The following is a 25,048-nucleotide window of genomic DNA, read 5'->3' as shown; positions in this document are numbered from 1 at the left end:
TGCATCTAGCCTGTCCAGTCCTGTTACAATTTTGTAGGTTTCTATGAGATCCCCTCTCATTCTTCTAAACTCTAGCGAATACAAGCCTAATCGACCCAATCTCTCTTCATACATCAGTCCTGCTATCCCAGGAATAGTCTGGTGAACCTTCGCTGCACTCCCTCCATAGCAAGAACATCCTTCCTCAGATAAAGAGACCAAAACTGCACACAATATTCCAGATATGGTCTCACCAAGGCCTTGCATAATTGCAGCAAGACATCCTTGCTCCTGTACTCGAATCCTCTCACTATGAAGGCCAACGTACCATTTGCCTTCTTAACTGCCTGCTGCACCTGCATGCTTACTTTCAGTGACTGGTACACAAGGACACCCAGATCTCGCTGCGCCTCCCCCTTTCCCAATCTATCGCTGTTCATATAATAATCTGCCTTTCTGTTTTTGCCACCAAAGTGAATAAACTCACATTTATCCGAATTATACTGCATCTGCCATGTATTTGCCCACTCACTCAACCTGTCCAAATCATACTGGAGCTTCTCTGCATCCTCCTCACAGCTCACACTCCCACCCAGCTTTGTGTCGTCTGCAAACTTGGATATATTACATTCAATTCCTTCACCTATATCATCAATATATATTGTGAATAGCTGGGGTCCTAGCACTGATCCCTACCATACCACACTAGTCAATGCCTGACACTCAGAAAAAGACTCGTTTACTCCTACTCTGTTTCCAGTCTGCCAATCAGTTCTCTATCCATGTCAGTACCTTACCTCCAATTCCACGTGCTTTAATTTTGCATGCTAATCTCTTATGTGGGACCTTATCGAAAGCCTTCTGAAAGTCCAAATAAACCACATCCACTGGTTCTCCCTTATCTATTCTACTAGTTACATCTTTTAAAAATTCCAGTAGATTTGTCAAGCATGATTTCCCTTTCATAAATCCACGTTGACTTTGTCCGATCCTGTCATTATTTTCCAAATGCTCTGCTATTACATTTTTATAATAGACTCTAGCATTTCCCCCACGACTGATGTCAGGCTAACTGGTCCATAATTCCTTGTTTTCTCTCTACCTCCTTTTTTAAATAGTGGGGTTATATTAGCTATCCTCCAATCTGCTGGAACTGTTCCACAGTCTATAGAATTTTGAAAATACATATACTATTTCTAGGGCCACTTCCTTAAGTAAAAAGAGCAAAGAACAAAGAACAGTACAGCACAGGAACAGGCCATTCGGCCCTCCAAGCCTGTGCCGATCTTGATGCCTGCCTAAACTAAAACCTTCTGCACTTCCGGGGACCATATCCCTCTATTCCCATCCTATTCATGTATTTGTCAAGATGTCTCTGAAACGTCGCTATCGTACCTGCTTTCACCACCTCCCCCGGCAGCAAATTCCAGGGACTCACCACCCTCTGTGTAAAGAACTTGCCTTGCACATCCCCTCTAAACTTTGCCCCTCTCACCTTAAAACTATGTCCCCGAGTAACTGACTCTTCCACCCTGGGAAAAAGCTTCTGACTATCCACTCTGTCCATGCTGCTCATAACTTTGTAAACCTCTATTATGTCGCCCCTCCACCTCCGTCGTTCCAGTGAAAACAATCCGAGTTTATCCAACCTCTCCTCATAGCTAATGCCCTCCAGACCAGGCAACATCCTGGTAAACCTCTTCTGCACCATCTCCAAAGCCACCACGTCCTTCTGGTAGTGTGGCGACCAGAATTGCACGCAATATTCTAATTGTGGCCGAACTAAAGTTCTGTACAGCTGCAGCATGACTTGCCAATTTTTATACTCTATGCCCCGACCGATGAAGGCAAGCATGCCGTATGCCTTCTTGACTACCTTATCCACCTGCGTTGCCACTTTCAGTGACCTGTGGACCTGTATGCCCAGATCTCTCTGCCTGTCAATACTCCTAAGGGTTCTGCCATTTACTGTATACTTCCCACCTGCATTAGACCTTCCAAAATGCATTACCTCACATTTGTCCGGATTAAACTCCATCTGCCATTTCTCTGCCCAAGTCTCCAACCGATCTATATCCTGTTGTATCCTCTGACAATCCTCATCACTATCCGCAACTCCACCAACCTTTGTGTCGTCCGCAAACTTACTAATCAGACCAGCTACATTTTCCTCCAAATCATTTATATATACTACAAACATCAAAGGTCCCAGCACTGATCCCTGCGGAACACCACTAGTCACATCCTTCCATTCAGAAAAACACCCTTCCACTGCTACCCTCTGTCTTCTATGACTGAGACAGTTCTGTATCCATCTTGCCAGCTCACCTCTGATCCCGTGTGACTTCACCTTTTGTACCAGTCTGCCATGAGGGACCTTGTCAAAGGCTTTACTGAAGTCCATATAGATAACATCCACTGCCCTTCCTTCATCAATCATCTTTGTCACTTCCTCAACAAACTCAATCAAATTAGTGAGACACGACCTCCCCTTCACAAAACTGTGCTGCCTCTCATTAATAAGTGTGTTTGCTTCCAAATGGGAGTAAATCCTGTCCCGAAGAATCCTCTCTAATAATTTCCCTACCATTGACGTAAGGCTCACCAGCCTATAATTTCCTGGATTATCCTTGCTACCCTTCTTAAACAAAGGAGAAACATTGGCTATTCTCCAGTCCTCTGGGACCTCACCTGTAGCCAATGAGGATGCAAAGATTTCTGTCAAGGCCCCAGCAATTTCTTCCCTTGCCTCCCTCAGTATTCTAGGGTAGATCCCATCAGGCCCTGGGGACTTATCTACCTTAATGCTTTGCAAGACACCCAACACCTCCTCCTTTTTGATAATGAGATGATTGAGACTATCTACACTCGCTTCCCTTGGCTCATCATCCATCAAGTCCTTCTCTTTGGTGAATACTGATGCAAAATACTCATTTTGTACCTCACCCATTTCCTCTGGCTCCACACATAGATTTCCTTCTCTGTCCTTGATTGGGCCAACCCTTTCCCTGGTTACCCTCTTGCTCTTTATATACATATAAAAAGCCTTGGGATTTTCCTTAATCCTGTTTGCCAATGACTTTTCATGACCCCTTTTAGCCTTCCTGACTCCTTGCTTAAGTTCCTTCCTACTGTCTTTATATTACTCAAGGGCTTCGTCTGTTCCTAGCCTTCCAGCCCTTATGAATGCTTCCTTTTTCTTTTTGTTTTGTACTCTGGAGATGTCGACTATCGGGCCCTAGGGATTTATCGGCCTTCAATCCCATCAATTTCTCTGACACTATTTCCCTGCTAATACTGATTTCATGCAGTTCCTCCTTCTCACTAGACCCTATGTTCCCCAACATTTCTGAGAGGTAATTTGAGTCCTCCTTTGTGAAGACAGAACCAAAGTATGTATTTAATTGGTCTGCCATTTCTTTGTTCCCCATTATAAATTTCCCCGGTTCTGACTGTAAGGGACCAACATTTGTCTTCGCTAATCTTTTTCTCTTCACATATTGTCATGGTCCTGTAGTTTTTTCCCCCCGGGAAGATGCGGTTTGCCTTTAAGCCTTGCAAAGGATCAGTATTGCTCTAAGAACCAGCAAGCCTCAGGAGTTATAGGAAGGTGCATTTTTGTTGCCTTCGAAACAACCATTTGGAGACTGCAATTCAAAGGGTGCATTCCGTTACCATAGATACAGCCATTGGGAGTGAGTATTAAGCGATACATTTGTTACAATTCAATTTTGAACTGGCTTTTTAGTTGAAGACAGTTTGTTCTAACAGAACACAGACAGAGGACACTGGCAGAAGTGATGACAGCACCTGGAAAAAGAGCTCTGAACCATTTAAACTGAAGGAAGAGGATTTTAGTCTGTTTATTATTATACCTCAAAATTCTAAAAGAAGTCAAGCCAAAACAGAAATTTCTGGTAATTTAAATTGAAGAAAGGGAAGTTAAACTGTGACAATCCTTTATCTCTCAAAAACTCAAAAGTCAGCTTGATTCTATTGAAAGTGTTTGCAAGTCGTTAATTGTTGAAATTCACTGGAGAAGGAAAGCATCACCCACTGCTAAAGTTAGACTATGAACTGTTCTATTGTGGAAGAAGCTTTTTTTCCACATTGGACAACTGTGAGGACTTCAAGCAACATTATGTGAGAACTTTAAGCAACGTTCTGTGAGGACATCATGCAACGTTCTGTGAGGACTTCACGCAACGTTCTGTGAGGACTTCACGCAAGTTTGCAGATGACACCAAAATTGGTGGCATAGTGGACAATGAAGAAGGTTGTCTAAGGTTACAACAGGATATAGATAAACTGGGAAAGTGGGCAAGGGATTGGCAAATGGAATTTAACGCAGACAAGTGCCAAGTGATGTATTTTGGGAAGTTAAACCCATATGGCAGGACATATACAGTGAATGGCAGGGCGCTGTGGAGTGTTGTTGAGCAGAGAGACCTTGGAGTGCAAGTACACAGTTCCCTGAAAGTGGCAACACAGGTAGTGAGGGTGGTGAAGAAGGCATATGGCATGCTTGCCTTCATCGGCCGAGGCATTGCGTACAAGAGTTGGAACATCAGGTTACAGTTGTACCTAACGTTGGTTAGGCCGCATTTGGAGTACTGTGTGCAGTGCTGGTCGCCGCACTACAGGAAAGATGTGATTAAACTAGAGAGGGTTCACAAGGATGTTGCTGGTTTGGAGGGCTTGAGTTGTAAAGAGAGATTGGATAGGCTGGGTCTGTTTTCACTGGAGCGAAGGAGGCTGAGAGGGGACATGATAGAGGTATATAATATTATGAGAGGCATAGATAGGGTAGATAGCCAGAGCCAGTTTCCCATGGTAGGGGTGACTAAAACTAGAGGGCATAGATTTAAGGTGAGAGGGAGGAGGTTTAAAGGGGATCAAAGGGGTAAATTTTTCACACAATGAATAGTGGGTATCTGGAATGAGCTGCCAGAGGAGGTGATGGAAGCAGGAACAGTAGCAAAATTTAAGAGGCATCTGGACAGGTACTTGAATGTGCGAGGCATAGAGGGATATTTAATTAATGCAGGCAGGTGGGATTCGTATAGTTTGGCTTTATGGTCGGCATGGATGCGGTGGGCCCAAGGGCCTATTTCTGTGCTGTACGACTCTATGTCTCTCTTTCGTTCTGTGAGGACTTCAAGCAACTTTCTGTGAGGACTTCAAGCAACACTGAACTGTAAATTTGCAAGGACTTTAATTTTTTCTATTTTAAATGTTGTTTATATCTTCATAGTGTTTAAGAATTTAGGTCTTCTAATTAAAGAATTGATTTGCTGATTTAAGGCCACCTAGTTTGGTTAGCCTCATTCGGGGGTTAATAGATGGTACAATTTGGCTGGGTCTTTCTTTAATTTGGAACGTTTTAAATGATATGTTAGGTGATCAGTGGAGTGACGGGATTGAAGTATCAGTGCATTTCTCCCACCACAAACAGAATCGAATATTTTTATTGGGAGTTCAGACTGTAGTGGTCGGTCATAACGTATTTATTGGGGTCTCATCCGGGATTTGAATCACATATTAATTGGGTTTCTTGATTTGAGTCATGTCTTAATTGGTGCTCACTCACAGTTGAATCATATTTAATTTGGTGGCTCGCATCTGGGATCAGAATCAAACAAATTTTGGGGGCTCGCATTTGGAATCATAGTAATTACTCGTCTCTGGGATAACATTTTAATTGGGGTCTTGCTGTCGAGTCTGGGATCTTATCGATTGGCAACTTGGGATCTAAATCTGACACCAATTACAAAGAAATTAAAAGAACCAGATCTCTTGTATAATAAGGTACAGCCTATACCATTGTTATGGCATGAGTGGTTGTAGCAGAGTTTTTGGGAAAGCAGAATGTTTGCCTGAGTGACTTGATAACCTTAACTAAGAACAAATTAAAAGAATTGGCAGTGAAATTGGGGTTGGAATTGAAATTAGGTGCCAAAAAAGCAGAGATAATTGACATAATAGCTGAACATCTGGAATTGCTGGAAGATGATAATGATAAAAAAAGTAATTAAGAGAGCAAAGAGGGGATATGAAACAACACTGGTGGGCAAGATAAAGGAAAATCCTAAGGCATTTTATAAGTATATTGAGGGCACGAGGATAACCAGGGAAAGATGGCCTATTAGGGATCAAAGTGGCAATCTGTGTGTGGAGCCGGAGGACATAGGTGAGGTTTTAAATGATTACTTTTCATCTGTGTTCACTATGGAGAGGGGCGATGTAGGTGCAGAGATGAGGGAGGGGGATTGTGATATACTTGAACATATTAGCATTGAAAAGGAGGAAGTATTAACTATTTTAGCAGGTTTAAAAGTGGATAAATCCCAGGCCCAGATGAGATGTATCCCAGGCTGTTATGTGAGGCAAGGGAGGAGATAGCAGGGGCTCTGACACAAATTTTCAAATCCTCTTTGGCCCCAGGAGAGGTACCAGAGGACTGGAGGATAGTGAATGTGGTGCCATTATTCAAGAAGGGTAGCAGGGATAAACCAGGTAATTACAGGCCAGTGAGTCTAATATCAGTGGTTGTGAAACTGTTGGAAAAAATTCTGAGTGACAGGATTAATCTACACTTGGAGAGGCAGGGATTAATCAAGGACAGTCAGCATGGCTTTGTCAGGGGAAGATTGTGTCAAACTAACTTGATTGAATTTTTCGAGGTAGTGACTAGATGTGTAGATGAGGGTAAAGCAGTTTATGTAGTCTACATGGACTTCAGTAAGGCTTTTGATAAGGTCCTGCATGGGAGATTAGTTAAGAAGGTAAGAGCGCATGGGATCCAGGGCAATTTGGCAAATTTGATTCACAATTGGCTTAGTGGCAGGAGGCAGAGGGTGATGGTCGAGGGTTGCTTTTGCGAGTGGAAGCCTGTGACCAGTGGTGTACCACAGGGGTCGGTGCTGGGACCCTTGCTGTTTGTAGTGTACATTAATGATTTAGACATGAATATAGGAGGTATGATCAGTAAGTTCGCAGATGACACGAAAATTAGTGGTGGTGTAAATAGTGAGGAGGAAAGCCTTAGATTACAGGACGATATAGATGGTCTGGTAAGATGGGCGGAGCAGTGGCAAATGGAATTTAATCCTGAGAAGTGTGAGGTGATGCATTTTAGGAGGACTAACAAGCCAAGGGAATATACAATGGATGTTAGGCCCCTAGGAAGTACAGAAGGTCAGAGGGACCTTGGTGTACTTGTCCATAGATCACTGAAGGCAGCAGCACAGGTAGACAAGGTAGTTAGGAAGGCATATGGGATACTTGCCTTTATCAGCTGGGGCATAGAATATAAGAGCAGGGAGGTTATGCTGGAGCTGTATAAAATGCTATTTAGGCCACACCTGGAGTACTGTGTAGAGTTCTGGGCACAACACTATACAAAGGATGTGATTGCACTAGAGAGGGTGCAGAGGAGCTTCACCAAGATGTTGCCTGGGCTAGAGCATTTCAGCTATGAAGAGAGACTAAAAAGGCTTGGGTTATTTTCCTTAGAGCAGTGGAGGCTGAGGGGGCGGGGGGGGACATGATTGAGGTATACAAAATTCTGGGGGGCATTGATAAGTTAGATAGGAAGAAACTTTTCCCCTTAGTGGAGGGGTCAATAACCAGGGGCCATAGATTTAAAGTAAGGGGCAGGAGGTTTAAGGGGGATTTGAGGAAAAAATGTTTTCACCCAGAGTGTGGTTGCAATCTGGAACGCACTGCCTGAAGAGGTTGTGGAGGCAGGAACCCTCATAACATTTAGGAAGTATTTAGATGCGCACTTGAAACGCCATAGCATACAAGGCTACGGGCCAAGTGCTGGAAAATGGGATTGGAATAGCTTGATGGCCGGCACAGACAAGATGGGCCGAAAGACCTGTTTCTGTGCTGCATAACTCTATGATTCTATGATAATACAGATGAAGGGCAATACGAGGCACAAGAAGGTAGTAGATCAAAGACTGCTGCAGTGGCATTGGCTAGGATTCAGTTAGAAATGAAAAAACATGAGGCAGAAAAAGAATTAAGAAAATGTGAGTTGGAAAAAAGAGGAAAAGGAAAGGAAAAAAGAAAAAAGCAATAGCAATAAGAAAACTTGAATTGGAGGAAAGGGAGAAAGAGAGATCATTTCAGAGAGAAAATGAAAGAGAAGTGAGGGAATTTAAGTTAAAAGAGATGGAACTAAGACAAAGGGGTAGTCTACATCCAGGGAAAATTCGGGTCAGAAAGAATCTGAATTTAGATCAGGACCCAGCAAGAAGTTGTTTAAATTTATACAGGCTCTTTCTAAGTTCGAGGAAAAGGACGTAGAGCATTTTTCATATCTTTTGAAAAAATAGCCAAACAGATGAAATGGCCGAAAGAAAGCTGGACATTGCTCATGCAGGGCAGGCTGGTCGGCAGAACTCATGAAGTTTTTGCCATGTTTTCTGAACAGGTTTCTGCAGATTATTCTTTTTTCTTTTGGGCCTCCTCATCTCGAGAGACAATGGATACGCGCCTGGAGGTGGTCAGTGGTGTGTGGAGCAGCGCCTGGTGTGGCTATAAAGGCCAATTCTAGAGTGACAGGCTCTTCCACAGGTGCTGCAGAGAAATTTGTTTGTCGGGGCTGTTGCACAGTTGGCTCTCCCCTTGCGCCTCTGTTTTTTTTCCTGCCAACTACTAAGTCTCTTCGACTCGCCACATTTTAGCCCTGTCTTTATGGCTGCCCGCCAGCTCTGGCGAAGGCTGGCAACTGACTCCCACGACTTGTGATCAATGTCACAGGATTTCATGTCGCGTTTGCAGACGTCTTTAAAGCGGAGACATGGACGGCCGGTGGGTCTGATACCAGTGGCGAGCTCGCTGTACAATGTGTCTTTGGGGATCCTGCCATCTTCCATGCGGCTCACATGGCCAAGCCATCTCAAGCACCGCTGACTCAGTAGTGTGTGCAAGCTGGGGATGTTGGCCGCCTTGAGGACTACTGTGTTGGAGATACGGTCCTGCCACCTGATGCCAAGTATTCTCCGGAGGCAGCGAAGATGGAATGAATTGAGACGTCGCTCTTGGCTGACATATGTTGTCCAGGCCTCGTTGCCGTAGAGCAAGGTACTGAGGACACAGGCTTGATACACTCGGACTTTTGTGTTCCGTGTCAGTGCACCATTTTGCCACACTCTCTTGGCCAGTTTGGACATAGCAGTGGAAGCCTTTCCCATGCGCTTGTTGATTTCTGCATCTTGAGACAGGTTACTGGTGATAGTTGAGCCTAGGTAGGTGAAATCTTGAACCAGTTCCAGAGCGTGGTTGCCAATATTGATGGATGGAGCATTTCTGACGTCCTGTCCCATGATGTTCGTTTTCTTGAGGCTAATGGTTAGGCTAAATTCATTGCAGGCAGCCGCAAACATGTCGATGAGACTGTGCAGGCACTCTTCAGTGTGAGATGTTAAAGCAGCATCGTCAGCAAAGAGGAGTTCCCTGATGAGGACTTTTCGTACTTTGGACTTCGCTCTTAGATGGGCAAGGTTGAACAACCTGCCCCCTGATCTTGTGTGGAGGAAAATTCCTTCTTCAGAGGACTTGAACGCATGTGAAAGCAGCAGGGAGAAGAAAATCCCAAAAAGTGTGGGTGCGAGAACACAGCCCTGTTTCACGCCACTCAGGATAGGAAAGGGCTCTGATGAGGAGCCACCATGTTGAATTGTGCCTTTCATATTGTCATGGAATGAGGTGATGATACGTAGTAGCTTTGGTGGGCATCCAATCTTTTCTAGTAGTCTGAAGAGACCACGTCTGCTGACGAGGTCAAAGGCTTTGGCCATGTTTTCTGAAGAGGCTTCTGCAGATTATGAGATGGCAAAAAATGCTATTCTCGCTGCATATGAGTTACTCCCTGAAGCTTACCGTCAGAAGTTTAAGAACTTATGGAGATTGACTGGGCAGACATATTTAGAATTTGAGAGGGTGAAGCAAATGAATTTTGACGGTTGGATATGGGCATTAAAGATAGAAAGATAGAAACCACATATGAGAACCTTCGAGAATTGATTCTCTTAGAAGAGTTTAAAAACTCCATTCCTTCAGTAGTGAGAACTCATATAGATAACCTGAAAGTTTTGCAAGCTAGGCAAGCAACAGACAGTGCTGATGATTTTGAACTTGTGAATAAGCCAACCTATTTTGTCCGTCACCCCCATAAACCCGAGAAGGATAGAAAGTGGGAGAGTGAAAGGAAGGCAAGTAGCCAGGGACAAGAAGGAACAGCTGGGAATGCCCCAGGATCACCTCCTCAGGTCAGAAAGGAAGGTGTTGAGGGTAGAAGTGAGGTTCGCAAGCCAAAGTGTTATCATTGCAATAAAACGGGTCATCTTCGTTCAGAGTGCTGGAAATTGCATGGTAAACCCATAGGACTTGTTGGGGTATGCAAGGTTAGTGCACAGGAAAAGACTCTGACTGAGAGTATAGCAGACCAGGCTATAGCTTTAACAACAGCTGTGAATGTGAAACCAGATACTAAAACTAAAAGGAATGCAGAGGTTAAGAATAAAATACTTGAAAGTTATAATGATTTTTTGTCAAATGGGAGAGTAGCTCTGTATCCTGTAAGTGAGGCAGGAAAACCTATCATTATACTCAGGGATACAGGAGTGACCCAAACACTGTTGCTGGGGAAAGATATGAGGTTTCCACCAGGGAGTGCCTTGAATGCTAAGGTTTTAGTTAATGGAATTGGCGGGGTATGTATACCCGTACCTTTGTATAAAGTATGCCGAGAGAGTGACTTAATAACTGGGTTCGTAACTGTAGGTGTTGTCCACAGTTTACCAGTAAAGGGAATTGATCTACTCCTAGGACATGATTTGGCAGGATCAAAAATATCAGTTTCTCCTATGGTTACAGAGGAACCAAGTGAAATTAAGGAAATGGAGCAATTACAGGAGCAAGTTCTGAGAATATTTCCTGCGTGTGTAGTTACCTGAGAAATGGCTAAATAGGATCCATTGTCGGAGGTAAAAGGGGCACCACAAATAGATAATCAGGCATCTGAAACCTTAGTTGGGGATTTAGATAATCCAAGATCGTCTATCATTGCAGCACAGCAAGCTGATCCCGAGATCTACCAAATAGCACAAACGACTTGGTCAGAAGCAGAGGTGAAAGGAGTTCTGGAAGGCTATTATATGGCAAATGGTGTTTTGAGGAGGGAATGGAGACTGCCTCATAGACCATCCAACGAAGACTAGATAGTTGTTGAATAGATAGTGGTACCACCTAAATATCGACAAGGATTATTAAGGTTAGCACACGACATTCCCTTTTCAGGACATAGGGGAATTCAGAAGACCAAATCACACATAAACAAACATTATTACTGGACAGGTCTTACAAAGGTAGTGAGACAGTTTTGTAGGGCATGCCGTACCTGTAAAATGGTGGGAAAACCACAACTTACCATAAAACCAGGGGATGAGGTATTAGTGCTGTTACTGTCACAAGGAGAACTAATGAAAGCACAGTTCAGTGGCCCATATAGAGTGATCAAAAGAGCGGTAAGGTAGATTACTTGATTGACACCTCCTGATCGCCGGATGAAGAACCGGTTGTGTCACATTAAAATGCTCAAACCATATTACCACTGGGAGGAGGATGAGCCAGTACAGGTATGTCAGGTAATCGGGACTGTGGAGAAGGAATAGGATAGTGAGGATGAGGCAGAAGTAGGCCTAGGAAATTCTCAGATTGAACCTCCAACTATCCAATCAGCGAATGAAAACTGGCTAGGAAAATTAAACAATAGGCTTTTACACTTAGAGGCAAAACAGCATGAAGTCCTAACCAGGGCTTTCACAACGTTTCAAAAAATTTGTAGGGATAAGCCAGGATGTACAACCTTAGCCACACATGATGTGGGCATAGATGGAACCATTCCTTTAAAACAACATCTTTGTTGCTTAGGTCCAGGCAGACAGGCCCAAATGGAAGCAGAGGTACAATGCATGCTGAAGGGCAGCTTAGATGAACCTAGTCAGGACAACTGGAATTTGTAGATGGACTTGATGACTAAACCTGGTGGGTCAGCTGAAACTTGCATAGACTCTAGAAAAGTCACTGTGGTGAAGACAGCAGACTCATACCCAAATTCTCACTTAAAGGACTGGATAGACAGAGTGGGCAACACAATGTGTCTTAAAGAGACATATGTGATGGAAGGATCCTATAAAATTCAGTAAAGAAAAAATCAGCTTCTGTTACACTGGACAGGGTTTTCCGGTGTTAAGTGATGCCACATAGGTCAAGGGGTACTCGAGAAACTTCTCAGAGAATAGTGAACCCAGTAGTGGTCAGTGGTCCTAGCTGTGAAGCTCACCTGGCTGAGGTAATGGATAATAGGGATACTTGGAAGGAAAACACGAAACTTGGAAAATTGGAAGATTATGCTTGTAAATTTGAAATGGGTTAATTGGAACAACCTTTTGAAAATTTAAAGCTGAAATGTTCTGGTGGAACTTGTTGCTGTAGTCTAAACATTTGTTTTAGAAATGTGTATATCTGTAAATGCGTGAAAAAAAAGTTAGCATTTTTTTCAATTTGTATTTTTTTTACCCATTGTAATGAAATGCATTTCAGGAATGGCATTTCATTCCCCAAGGGCCGAGGTGTCATTGTCCTGTAGTTTTTTTTCTGGGACGATGCTGTTTGCCTTTAAGGCTTGCAAAGGATCAGTATTGCTTTAAGAACCAGCAAGCTTCAGGAGTTACAGGAAGGTGCATTTTTGTTGCCTTAGAAACAACCATTTGGAGATTGCGATTCAAAGGATGTGTTCTCATTACCATAGATGCAGCGACTGGAATTGAGTATTGAGTGATACATTTGTTACAATTCAATTTTGAACTGGCTTTTTAATTGAAGACAGTTTGTTCTAACAGAACACAGACAGAGGACACAGACAGCTGTGATGAGAACACCTGGAAAAAAAACTCTCAGCCATTTAAACTGAAGGAAGAGGATTTTAGTCTGTTTGTTATTATCTCTCAAAATTCTAAAAAAATGTCAAGCCAAAACAGAGATCTCTGGTAAGTCAAAGTGAAGAAAGGGAAGTTAAACTGTGACAATCTTTTATCCCTCAAAAACTCTAAAGTCAGCTTGATTCTATTGAAAGTGTTTGCAAGTCGTTAATTGTTGAAATTTTCTGGAGAAGGAAAGCATCACCTACTGCTGAAGTTAGACTATGAACTGTTCTACTGTGGAAGAACCTTTTTTCCTGCCTTGAACAACAGTAAGCACTTCAAGCAACATTCCATGAGGACTTCAAGTAATGTTCTGTGAGGACTTCAAGCAACATTGGACTGTAAATTTGCAAGGACTCAATTTTTTTCTATTTTAAATGTTGTTTATATCTTCATAGTGTTTAAGAATTTAATTCTTCTAATTAATTAGAATTAGAATTAGAATATTACAGCGCAGTACAGGCCCTTCGGCCCTCGATGTTGCGCCGATCATCTGACCTACACTATTCCATTTACATCCATATGTCTATCCAATGACCACTTAAATGCCCTTAAAGTTGGCGAGTCTACTACTGTTGCAGGCAGGGCGTTCCACGCCCCTACTACTCTCTGCGTAAAGAAACTACCTCTGACATCTGTCCTATATCTTTCACCCCTCAACTTAAAGCTATGTCCCCTCGTGTTTGCCATCCTCATCCGAGGAAAAAGACTCTCACTATCCACCCTATCTAACCCTCTGATTATCTTGTATGTCTCTATTAAGTCACCTCTCCTCCTCCTTCTCTCTAACGAAAACAACCCCAAGTCCCTCAGCCTTTCCTCGTAAGACCTTCCTTCCATACCAGGCAACATCCTAGTAAATCTCCTCTGCACCCTTTCCAAAGCTTCCACATCCTTCCTATAATGCGGTGACCAGAACTGCACGCAATACTCCAGGTGCGGCCTCACCAGAGTTTTGTACAGCTGCATCATGACCCCGTGGCTCTGAAACTCGATCCCCCTACTAATAAAGGCTAACACACCATATGCCTTCTTAACAGCCCTATTAACCTGGGTAGCAACTTTCAGGGATTTATGTACCTGGATACCAAGATCTCTCTGCTCATCTACACTACCAAGAATCTTCCCATTAGCCCAGTACTCTGCATTGCTGTTACTCCTTCCAAAGTGAATCACCTCACACTTCTCCGCATTAAACTCCATTTGCCATCTCTCAGCCCAGCTCTGCAGCCTATCTATGTCCCTCTGTACCCTACAACACCCTTCAACACTATCCACAACTCCACCGACCTTCGTGTCATCCGCAAATTTACTAACCCACCCTTCTACACCCTCATCCAGGTCGTTTATAATTAAAGAGTTAATTTGTTGATTTAAAGACACCTGGTGTGGTTATCCTCATTCGAGGGTTAATAGGTGGTACAATTTGGCTGTGTCTTTCTTTAATTTGGAAAGTTTTAAATGATTTGTTATGCGATCTGTGAAGTGATGGGATTGAATTATCAGTGCGTTTCTCCCACCACAATCAGAATTGAATATTTTGATTGGGGGCTTTGACTGGAGTGGTCAGTCGTAACAATATCTATAGCAGCTTTTACAGTCAGTTTTTATGTTCTCTGCAAGTTTACTCTCATACGCTATTTTCCCTTTCTTAATCAATCCCTTTGTCCTCCTTTGCTGAATTCTAAACTGCTTGCAATCCTCAGGTTTGCTGCTTGTTCTGGCCATTTTATATTTCTCCTCCTTGGATCTAATACTATCCCTAATTTCTTTTGTAAGCCACGGTTGAGCCACCCTTACTGTTTTAGTTTTGCGCCAGACAGGACTGAACAATTCTTGCAATATATCCATGCACTCCTTAAATGCTAACCATTGCCTAAAAGCTGATCAACTGCTATTTGAAAAATGGGAATATTAGAGTGTGAGGAAGTGGGATTAGACGAGGTGAAGAAAACAAAAACCTGTGGAGAAAGCAAGAGGAGAAAAATAAACTGCTTCCGATTTGATCTGCCCAGTCCCCTGTTTCTATGGGGGAAAACATTTTATGATTTTCTCGCCTTGGCTGGTGTAACTTTGCTGTCGTCCTGAGCACTTTTTGGCTTAACTTTTAGATTAGATTAGAGATACAGCCCTGAAACAGGCCCTTCAGCCCACCGAGTCTGTGCCGAACATCAACCACCCATTTACACTAATCCTACACTAATCCCACATTCCCACCAAACATCCCCACCTGTCCCTATATTTCCCTACCACCTACCTACACTAGTGACAATTTATAATGGCCAATTTACCTATCAACCTGCAAGTCTTTTGGCTTGTGGGAGGAAACCGGAGCACCCGGAGAAAACCCACGCAGACACAGGGAGAACTTGCAAACTCCACACAGACAGTACCTGGAATCGAACCCGGGTCCCTGGAGCTGTGAGGCTGCGGTGCTAACCACTGCGCCACTGTGCCGCCCGACTTGTGGAAATGCCGTGCTGAAGATGGATAATAAAAATTGTGGGAGGTTAAGAACTGTTCCTGCTGGATGGAAAGTGGGAAGAAACACATTGGCCATTTGGTTTATGCCCTGCTTAACTTGCTGTTCCAATGTATTCAGTAGAGTGGGATGCAACACAAGTTGTTGACCTGCTGGTGCCCAGTGGTTATAATTGATACATGCATGCCTTTCTAAAATGGAAAAGAGAGCCAATATACGTGTGTACATATGTAATAGTGACAGAGTCTTAGATCAATTCATTATTAAGCTTACCGCTGGTGTTGTTCTGCAACAGGTCATAGCTTTACAGTTAAAGCTTGAAATTGAAATGGATATTGCTGCATTAAGCAGCGCCAGCAGTAAAAGTATGGCCATACACACAACTGCGCCTGTCTGTAAAGCATAAAGCACAAACAAATTATATTGGACAGCAAGCATTTAAAAATATTGCTTACGTATGGCTCAGTGTCAACATAATTTAACACTCACCTGATAACAGTCATAATCAATCATATCATAACAATATGGTTGAACTGCAAGGTTTATAGAATATAGAATGATAGCTGGTAGGCAGAAAATGGCACTGATGATGTTCATTGATAAGCAACCTCTGATCTGGAAGTAAAAAACATTACAGAACATATGAGAAAACATGGAAAGAGGAAGAGGGTAATTGGCTCATCAACCTACTCCTACTCCAGCCTATTTGCAATTTATCATTGAATCTATACAGACCCATTCAATGTGACATTTTAGAAAGGATGCCAAGGTGTTGGAACATAAGAAAATAAGAAATAGCAGCAGGAGTAGTCTATATAACACCTCAAGCCAGCTCTGCCATTCAATAGGATCATGGCTGATCTGGGGCTTCAATTTCATTTCCAGCCTGGGCCAATAGGCAAGATTTAGGATGTGTAGGATGGGGAAGGAAACTGCAGGGGATGGGCACAAACGAAATGTGGAGCTTATTCAAGGAGCAGCTAATGCGTGTCCTTGATAAGTATGTACCTGTCAGGCAGGGAGGAAGTTGTCGAGCGAGGGAGCCGTGGTTTACTCAAGAAGTTGAAGCGCTTGTCAAGAGGAAGAGGGCGGCTTATGTTAGGATGAGACGTGAAGGCTCAGTTAGGGCGCTTGAGAGTTACAAGCTAGCCAGGAAGGATCTAAAGGGAGGGCTAAGAAGAGCAAGGAGAGGACACGAGAAGTCATTGGCGGATAGGATCAAAGAAAACCCTAAGGCTTTCTATAGGTATATCAGGAAGAAACGAATGATAAGAGTTAGAACAGGGCCAATCAAGGATAGTAGTGGGAAGTTGTGTGCGGAATCAGAGGAGATAGGGGAAGCGTTAAATGAATATTTTTCGTCAGTATTTACAGTAGAAAAAGAAAATGTTGCCGAGGAGATTACTGAGATACAGCCTACTAGGCTAGATGGGATTGAGATTCACAAGGAGGAGGTGTTAGCAATTTTGGAAAGAGTGAAAATAGATAAGTCCCCTGGGCCAGATGGGATTTATCCTAGGATTCTCTGGGAAGCCAGGGAGGAGATTGCAGAGCCGTTGTTGTTGATCTTTATGTCGTCATTGTCGACAGGAGTAGTGCCGGAAGACTGGAGGATGGCAAATGTTGTCCCCTTGTTCAAGAAGGGGAGTAGAGACAGCCCTGGTAATTATAGACCTGTGAGCCTTACTTTGGTTGTGGGTAAAATGTTGGAAAAGGTTATAAGAGACAGGATTTATAATCATCTTGAAAAGAATAAGTTCATTTGCGATAGTCAGCACGGTTTTGTGAAAGGTAGGTCGTGCCTCACAAACCTTATTGAGTTTTTCGAGAAGATGACCAAACAGGTGGATGAGGGTAAAGCCGTGGATGTGGTGTATATGGATTTCAGTAAGGCGTTTGATAAGGTTCCCCACGGTAGGCTATTGCAGAAAATACGGAAGTATGGGGTTGAAGGTGATTTAGAGCTTTGGATCAGAAATTGGCTAGCTGAAAGAAGACAGAGGGTGGTGGTTGATGGCAAATGTTCATCCTGGAGTTTAGTTACTAGTGGTGTACCGCAAGGTTCTGTTTTGGGGCCACTGCTGTTTGTCATTTTTATAAACGACCTGGATGAGGGTGTAGAAGGGTGGGTTAGTAAATTTGCGGATGACATGAAGGTCGGTGGAGTTGTGGATAGTGTCGAAGGGTGTTGTAGGGTACAGAGGGACATAGATAGGCTGCAGAGCTGGGCTGAGAGATGGCAAATGGAGTTTAATGCGGAGAAGTGTGAGGTGATTCACTTTGGAAGGAGTAACAGGAATGCAGAGTACTGGGCTAATGGGAAGATTCTTGGTAGTGTAGATGAGCAGAGAGATCTTGGTATCCAGGTACATAAATCCCTGAAAGTTGCTACCCAGGTTAATAGGGCTGTTAAGAAGGCATATGGTGTGTTAGCCTTTATTAGTAGGGGGATCGAGTTTCGGAGCCACGAGGTCATGATGCAGCTGTACAAAACTCTGGTGAGGCCGCACCTTGAGTATTGCGTGCAGTTCTGGTCACCGCATTATAGGAAGGATGTGGAAGCTTTGGAAAGGGTGCAGAGGAGATTTACTAGGATGTTGCCTGGTATGGAAGGAAGGTCTTACGAGGAAAGGCTGAGGGACTTGGGGTTGTTTTCGTTAGAGAGAAGGAGGAGGAGAGGTGACTTAATAGAGACATACAAGATAATCAGAGGGTTAGATAGGGTGGATAGTGAGAGTCTTTTTCCTCGGATGAGGATGGCAAACACGAGGGGACATAGCTTTAAGTTGAGGGGTGAAAGATATAGGACAGATGTCAGAGGTAGTTTCTTTACGCAGAGAGTAGTAGGGGCGTGGAACGCCCTTCCTGCAGCAGTAGTAGACTCGCCAACTTTAAGGGCATTTAAGTGGTCATTGGATAGACATATGGATGTAAATGGAATAGTGTAGGTCAGATGATCGGCGCAACATCGAGGGCCGAAGGGCCTGTACTGCGCTGTAATATTCTAATTCTAATTCTAATATCCAATGCTTCTCTGAGAGACCAAAAATCTGTCTATCTCAGCCCGATATATATATATTTTTTATTCATTTATGGGATGTGGGCATTGCTGGCAAGGCCAGCATTTATTGCCCTTCCATAGTTACCATTGAGAAGGTGGTGGTGAGCTTCCTTCTTGAAAGACTGACTGCAGTCCTCATCAACAGTGCTGTTAGGCCATGAGTTCCAGGATTTTGACCCAGCGACAGTGAAGGAACAGTGATATAGTTCCAAGTCAAGATGGTATGTGGCTTGGAGGGGAACTTGCAGGTGGTGGCGGTGTTCCCGTGCATCTGCTACCTTTGTCCTTCCAGGTGAGTTGCTGCAATGCATCTTGTAGGTGGTACACACTGCTGCCACTGCGCGTCGGTGGTGAAGGAAGTGAATGTTGAAGTTGGTGGATGGGAAACCAAGTGGGCTGCTTTGTCCTGTGTGGTGTCCATCTTCTTGAGTGTTGTTGGAGCTGCACCCATCCAGGCAAGTGGACAGTATTCCATCACACTCCTGACTTATGCCTTGCTGATGTTGGACAGGCATGGAGGAGACAGGTCTTGCATTGTCCTTCAGGACTCACCCAGCAGTGATGCTACCAAACCACTCTTGGTGACGGACATTGAAGTCCCCCACCCAGAGTACATTCTGTGCTTCTTCCAATTGGTGTTTAACATGGAGAAGCATGATTTGGGGGGGGGGGGTAGGTGGTAATCAGCAAGAGGTTTTCCTGTCCATGTTTGACCTGCTGCCATGAAACTTCATGGGGTTCGGAGTCAATGTTGAGGACTCCTGGGGCAACTCCCTCCCGACTGTATACCACTGTGCCCCCAGCTCTGGTGGGTCCACCATGGTACATACCTATGAATGGTGATGGTGATGTCTGGGACATTGTCTATAAAAGGCATGATTCCATAAGTATATATTAAATTATATTATATTAAATATATTCAATGAAGGAGCATGCACAACTCGCTGGTGTGGAGATTTCCAAAGATTCACATCCTTTGAGTGAAGAAATTTCTGCTTATCTCAGTCCTAATTGATTGTCCCCTTTTTCTGAGACTGTGCCCCCATGTTCCAGATTCCCCAACCAGGGGAAACAACCTCTCAGTGTTTATCCTGTTAAGTCCCTTCAGAATCTTATATGTTTCAATGCGATTCTTCTAAACTCCAGAGAATATAGATCCAATTTAATCAGCCTCTCATCATTGAACAGCCCTCACACACCAGGGAAAGGCTCGGGAAAAAATCTACTGGAATGGTATGTGAAAAGGCTGGAGGTTATTCACCTTCGACCAGAGGAGGCTCAGAGGAGATTTGTTTGAGGTGCTCAATAGGATGAATTGTTTTGATAGAGTAAATAAGGGTAAACTGTTTCCAATGGCAGAAGGATCCGTAGCCAGAGGGCAAAGTGTTAAAGTGATTGGGGAAAAAAAGAGGTGATATCAGGAAATGTTCTTCTACACAAAGAGTTGTGATCTGGAATGCACAGTCTGGAAGGATAATAGAATCAGGGTCAATAATGACATTCAAAAGAGAATTATATAAATACTTGAAAGAAAACAATTAAAGGGCAATAAGGAAGAGCAGGGGAATGAGATTAATTGGATAGCTCTACCAATGAGCCAGAACAGCACAACATTCTGAATGGCCTCCTTCTATGCTGCATGATTCTATGATTCCATGTCCTGAGAGAATGATCTTCATACATACTCCCCTGTTCTCAATGGCAGTTACTAAATTCCACGGTATTCATTCGTCCTAATATCCATACTTCTGGTCCAGCATGTTTCACAGAAAATAACTCTGCTCCCTCAGCAATACTCTGAAGTCCTCAGCATCAAAGATGCAAGTCTTCAGCCAATTTGATTCACTCCACATGGGATCAAGAAATGACTGAAGGCACTGGATACTGCAAAGGCTATGGGCCCTGACACCATCCAGCAATAGTACTGAAGACGTGCTCCAGAACTAGCCGTGCCTCTAGCCAAGCTGCTCCAGTATGTCTACAACACTGGCATCTACCCAACATTTTGGAAAATTGCCCATATATGTCCTGTCTGCAGCAAACTGATGAAAAGAGTCATTGACAGTGCTATTAAGCAACACTTACACAGCAATAACCTGCTCACTGACACTCTGTTTGGGTTCTGCCAAGGTCTCTCAGCTCCTGACCTCAGTGCAGTGTTATAACCAGATGAGGCAGGGGTCTAGGGCTCCCCTCTCAGCCTTTGCTTGATTTGCCCATGACAGGGTTTAATTTTTAAAAACATTGTGTTTTAAGCTTCCCCTCGGTAAATCCTTGTTCACCATGTTCTAATTGTAATGGCAAAGAAATCAACCAGACAGGTTTTCTTAGATTTAAACAAGAAAGGTGTACGTTTATTGACATTAAAACTCTAATTTGGTTAAAACTACTAGAAATACGTGATGTGACTATGCTTGCATGCATACATGATAAACACACACACAAATAGAGACAGAGGAGGAGAAAGAAGGAGAAATGTTTAAAGGAATAGCTCGAGTTCAGTTACTGGCTTTTGGATTTGATGTAAATTCTTGGATTGCAGTTGTCTTGCAGTTCTTGTTGGGGCCCAGTGCACACTTTCAAACTTGTTTAGCTGCAGGAGTCTCCTCTCTTGAGGTTTAAGTGGCTTCAGTGGATCCCCTGGAAGATTGTGAGAGAGACAGAGAGAGAGATAGAGATGGAGATAGAGATAGAAATATATATATATATATATATATAGAGAGAGAGAGAGAGAGAGAGCTTCCTTCTCTGTTGTCTTGAGATTGTAGTCTCTTTTCCAACTATTCTGTGAGCACAATTCAAAGCTCCAAGTTGGCCAGCAGGTTAGTCATGTGACGAACCCCTAACTTGGAATAGCCTTTCCTGCAGTTTGTGGATTTCAAAGCTCTTGGTGGTGGGGGGTAGTGCTGTCTCTTACACAGACAAGATATGGATTACAGTTGCCACAGTTTGTTAATTGAATCAAGGAGCAGTTCCCATTGTCACCTTTTTTCAACTGTCCTTTAGAATGCAAAATAAGCAGTCTTTTAAACCAAGCCATTTTTTTCAGTCCAGCAAAGTTCAAAATTAATATAAAAGCAAAATACTGCAGATGCTGGAAATCTGAAATAAAAACTAGAAATGTTAGAAATACTCAACAGGTCTGTCAGCATCTGTGGAGAGAAAAGCAGAGTTAACATTTCAGGTCAGTGACCCTTCTTCAGAACTAGCAAATATTAGAAATGTAAAAGGTTTTAAGCTAGTAAAGTGGGGGTAGGGCAAGAAATAACAAAGGAGAAGGTGTAAATAGGACAAGGTCCCAGAATAGCTAGCCAGAAGGTCGTGGAGCAAAGGCTAAACAATATGTTAATGGTGTGTTAAAAGACAAAGCATTAGTACAGATAGGGTGTAAATGGGTGTAAACACCCTATCTGTACTAAGCTATATATTATCCTGACTTGGAACTATAATCGCCTTTCCTTCATTGTTGTTGGATCAAAATCCTGGAGCTCCCATCCTCACAGCACTGTGGGTGTACCTGCACCAGATGGACTGCAGAGGTTCAAGAAGCAGCTCACTACTGCCTTCTCAAGGGCAATTAGGTTTTGACAATAAATGCTGGCCTTGCCAGCGATGCTCACATCCCAAGAAAGGATAAAATAATAAGAGAATCAGTAGGCCATATGGCCCCTCGAGTCTGCTGTTACATAATTTTCTGCACAACTTTAATCATAGAATCATAGAATAATACAGCATCGAAGGTGGTCATTCAGAGCATCCCATTTGCACCAGCTGATCCAAAAAGCATTCGAGTTAGTTCCACTCCCTGGCTGGTTCCCCATATCCCTCCAATTTCTTTTCCCTTCAAGTATTTATCCAATTCACTTTTGAAGGCTACTTTGAATTTGTATCCACTCTATCAGGCAATGCATTTCAAATCCTAACCAATCGATGCATAAAAAAGATTTTTTCAGGTTGTCTGTTCTTTTTTTTGCCAATAACATTGAATCTGTGCCCTCTGGTTAGTGACCCTTCAGCCATCGGAAATAGTTTTCAAAATTTACCGTAAAATGCATTATTAAACTACTTATTTAAATAGTCTGGAATTTTTCTGATAATGTACAGCATAGAGTAATTGCATACATTAACCAATGTGCTACTGGTGGTAATTAAATAAATAAGTCTTGGGGCACTTTTAGATTTAAGAATGTTTAGGATGAGGAAAAGAAAGACAACTGGGACCATCCAAATTAATTCATCCAGTGTACTGGCTCACCCAAAATGGCATCTAATTATCTTTAAAGTAACATTTGTCATGTGAGGGTAGATTTCTACAATCATGACAAAGGTAAAAAATATGAGAGCTTGTTTTCCCTTGTGATCTACCTTGGTGTAAATTAATGTCCTTGAGATGCCAACAATGAAAATGATTCCAATATCAGGCATTTAAGATGTAAGGAAATTTAAGGTGTGTCCAACTGCCATGGTTATATAGTCCATTATTACAGCTGGAAAGGGGAAAATGGCATTGATGATTTTGGTTACGTGACAGCTTCTCATCAGGAAATAAACACATCACAGAACACAAGAACATTGTAAAACATGGAAGGTGATAAAGGCCATTCGGGCCATCAAACCCAATCCTTCTCCAGACGATATGTAATCTATTGCATTTTTTTTTAAAAAGAGGAGCCATTCAGATGACTTAATGAAGTTTGGAAGATTATGAAAGGAATTGACAAAGCTGATGAGGATAAATACTTAAGATGGCAGAACAAAAAACATCAAGGGGTAACTCAGTGAATTTCTGGAGGGAGAAATGATTAAGATAAAGAGGTGAGAAATTGGTGTTGACACATTGAAAGGAACTGGATTGATTGGAGATGATGATTTTTTCCTAATCTCACAAGTTTGCATGCTGTCATGTATTTAACAAGCCTACATTGCACTGATTGGTGATATTGAAAGGATTGGCTGACAACTACAGCTCTGATTATTCCAATAAATATATTTGTTCTGACACACAATGCAAGGAAAGTACAGTAGCCACTTTTCTGATGTCACTGCAAAGCCAGCAATGTTAGCTTCAGATTAAGGTTTCTCGCTAACAGTTAAATTGTTTTAAGCTAGTTCCCCAACACTGGATGGCTTGAACTGCTAAGATGCATTAGAGTAATTCCAGTTTTATATTCATTTATATTCATTTACATTGGATGGGCTGGTAAGATGGGCAGAGCAATGGCAAATGGAATTTGGTCCTGGGAAGTGTGAGGTGATGCATTTTGGGAAGACTAACGAGGCAGGGGAATGTACAATGGATGGTAGGACCCTAGGAACTGCAGAGGGTCAGAGGGACCTTGGTGTACTTGTCCATAGATCATTGAAGGCAGTAGCACAGATAGATAAGGTGGTTAGGAAGACATATGGGATACTTGCCTTTATTAGCCGAGGCATAGAATATAAGAGCAGGGAGGTTATGATGGAACTATAAAATGCTAGTTAGGCCACAGCTGGAGTACTGTGTATAGTTCTAGTCGCCACACTGCAGGAAGGCTGAGGGGGGGAACCTGATTGAGGTTTACAAAATTATGGGGGGCATAGATAGGGTAGATAGGAAGAAACGTTTTCCGTTAGGGGAGGTGTCAATAACAAGGGGGCATAGTTTTAAGGTAAGGGGCAGGAGGTTTAGAGGGGTTTTGAGGAAAGATTTTTTCATCCAGAGGGTGGTTGGAATCTGGAACACACTGCCTGAAGAGGTGGTAGAGGCAGGAACCCTCACAACATTTAAGAAGTATTTAGATGAGCACTTGAAACGCCATAGCATACAATGCTTCCGGCCAAGTGCTGGAAAATGGGATTAGAATAGATAGATGCTTGATGGTCAGTGCGGACACGGTGGGCCGAAGGGCCTGTTTCTGTGCTGTATAACTCTATGACTGTATGCCTCCACTTATAATGGAGACTTGAATTATGAACAGACCTCAAAACCCCATTTCTATCTAACCTATGATTAGATAGCCATACATTAAGCACCTTGCCAGAGGGTGACTGTTCTTATGTCAGTGTGGGTGGGAAGTGATTCTGAATTCTTTCACTGCTCACAAGCATGTATACTTTTCAGAATGGATAACTGCACAATAATCAGGAATGAGAATACAAAATGATTCTTTAACCCTGCCCGGAGAAGAGATGCTGGAGTACATTTTCACCTCACCACCTCGGTATAAGACTGACGTTGTGGATTGGTTGCGCAGTGTAGAAATTAAAATTCCCGTTCACCTAGTTGGCAAGTTGGAAATTTCCTCTCACTCAGTCCAATTACATTGTGTGAACTATTACCTTGATGGAGGTTAACAGAATGGAGATCCAATCCAGAACCGTCTTAGCCTTTATGACTCAATCGCATGTTAGGTGATGCAGTTATTGTTCATTCATAGGTTAAAAACAAATTTATTGCTGTAGTACATTATTGTAGGATAGTGTACCCTGACAGGCTAAATGGTTTAACATAATGCACAATGGAATAATTAGCATGTGATTTGAAGGACA

General features: G+C 42.9%; 1 protein-coding gene across 2 annotated transcripts in view; it reads right to left on the bottom strand.

The window, feature by feature from the left end:
- The window catches only part of LOC137375464 (membrane-spanning 4-domains subfamily A member 4A-like), a 54,914-nt gene that overhangs the window by 10,906 nt on the left and 18,960 nt on the right, over positions 1-25,048 (bottom strand). For both annotated transcript variants that reach the window (XM_068042749.1, XM_068042748.1), the window contains exons 5-6: positions 15,949-16,074; positions 15,733-15,852 (exon numbers count right to left, since the gene is read on the bottom strand). In XM_068042749.1, coding sequence (XP_067898850.1) covers positions 15,733-15,852; positions 15,949-16,074 — 246 coding nt within the window. The remainder of the gene's footprint in view (positions 1-15,732; positions 15,853-15,948; positions 16,075-25,048) is intronic.

The sequence above is a fragment of the Heterodontus francisci genome, chromosome 11 (genome assembly GCF_036365525.1).
Source record: "Heterodontus francisci isolate sHetFra1 chromosome 11, sHetFra1.hap1, whole genome shotgun sequence".
Lineage (NCBI taxonomy): Eukaryota > Metazoa > Chordata > Chondrichthyes > Heterodontiformes > Heterodontidae > Heterodontus > Heterodontus francisci.
Note: the sequence above shows the minus strand (reverse complement) of the source record. Positions and strands in the feature narration are given on the sequence as shown.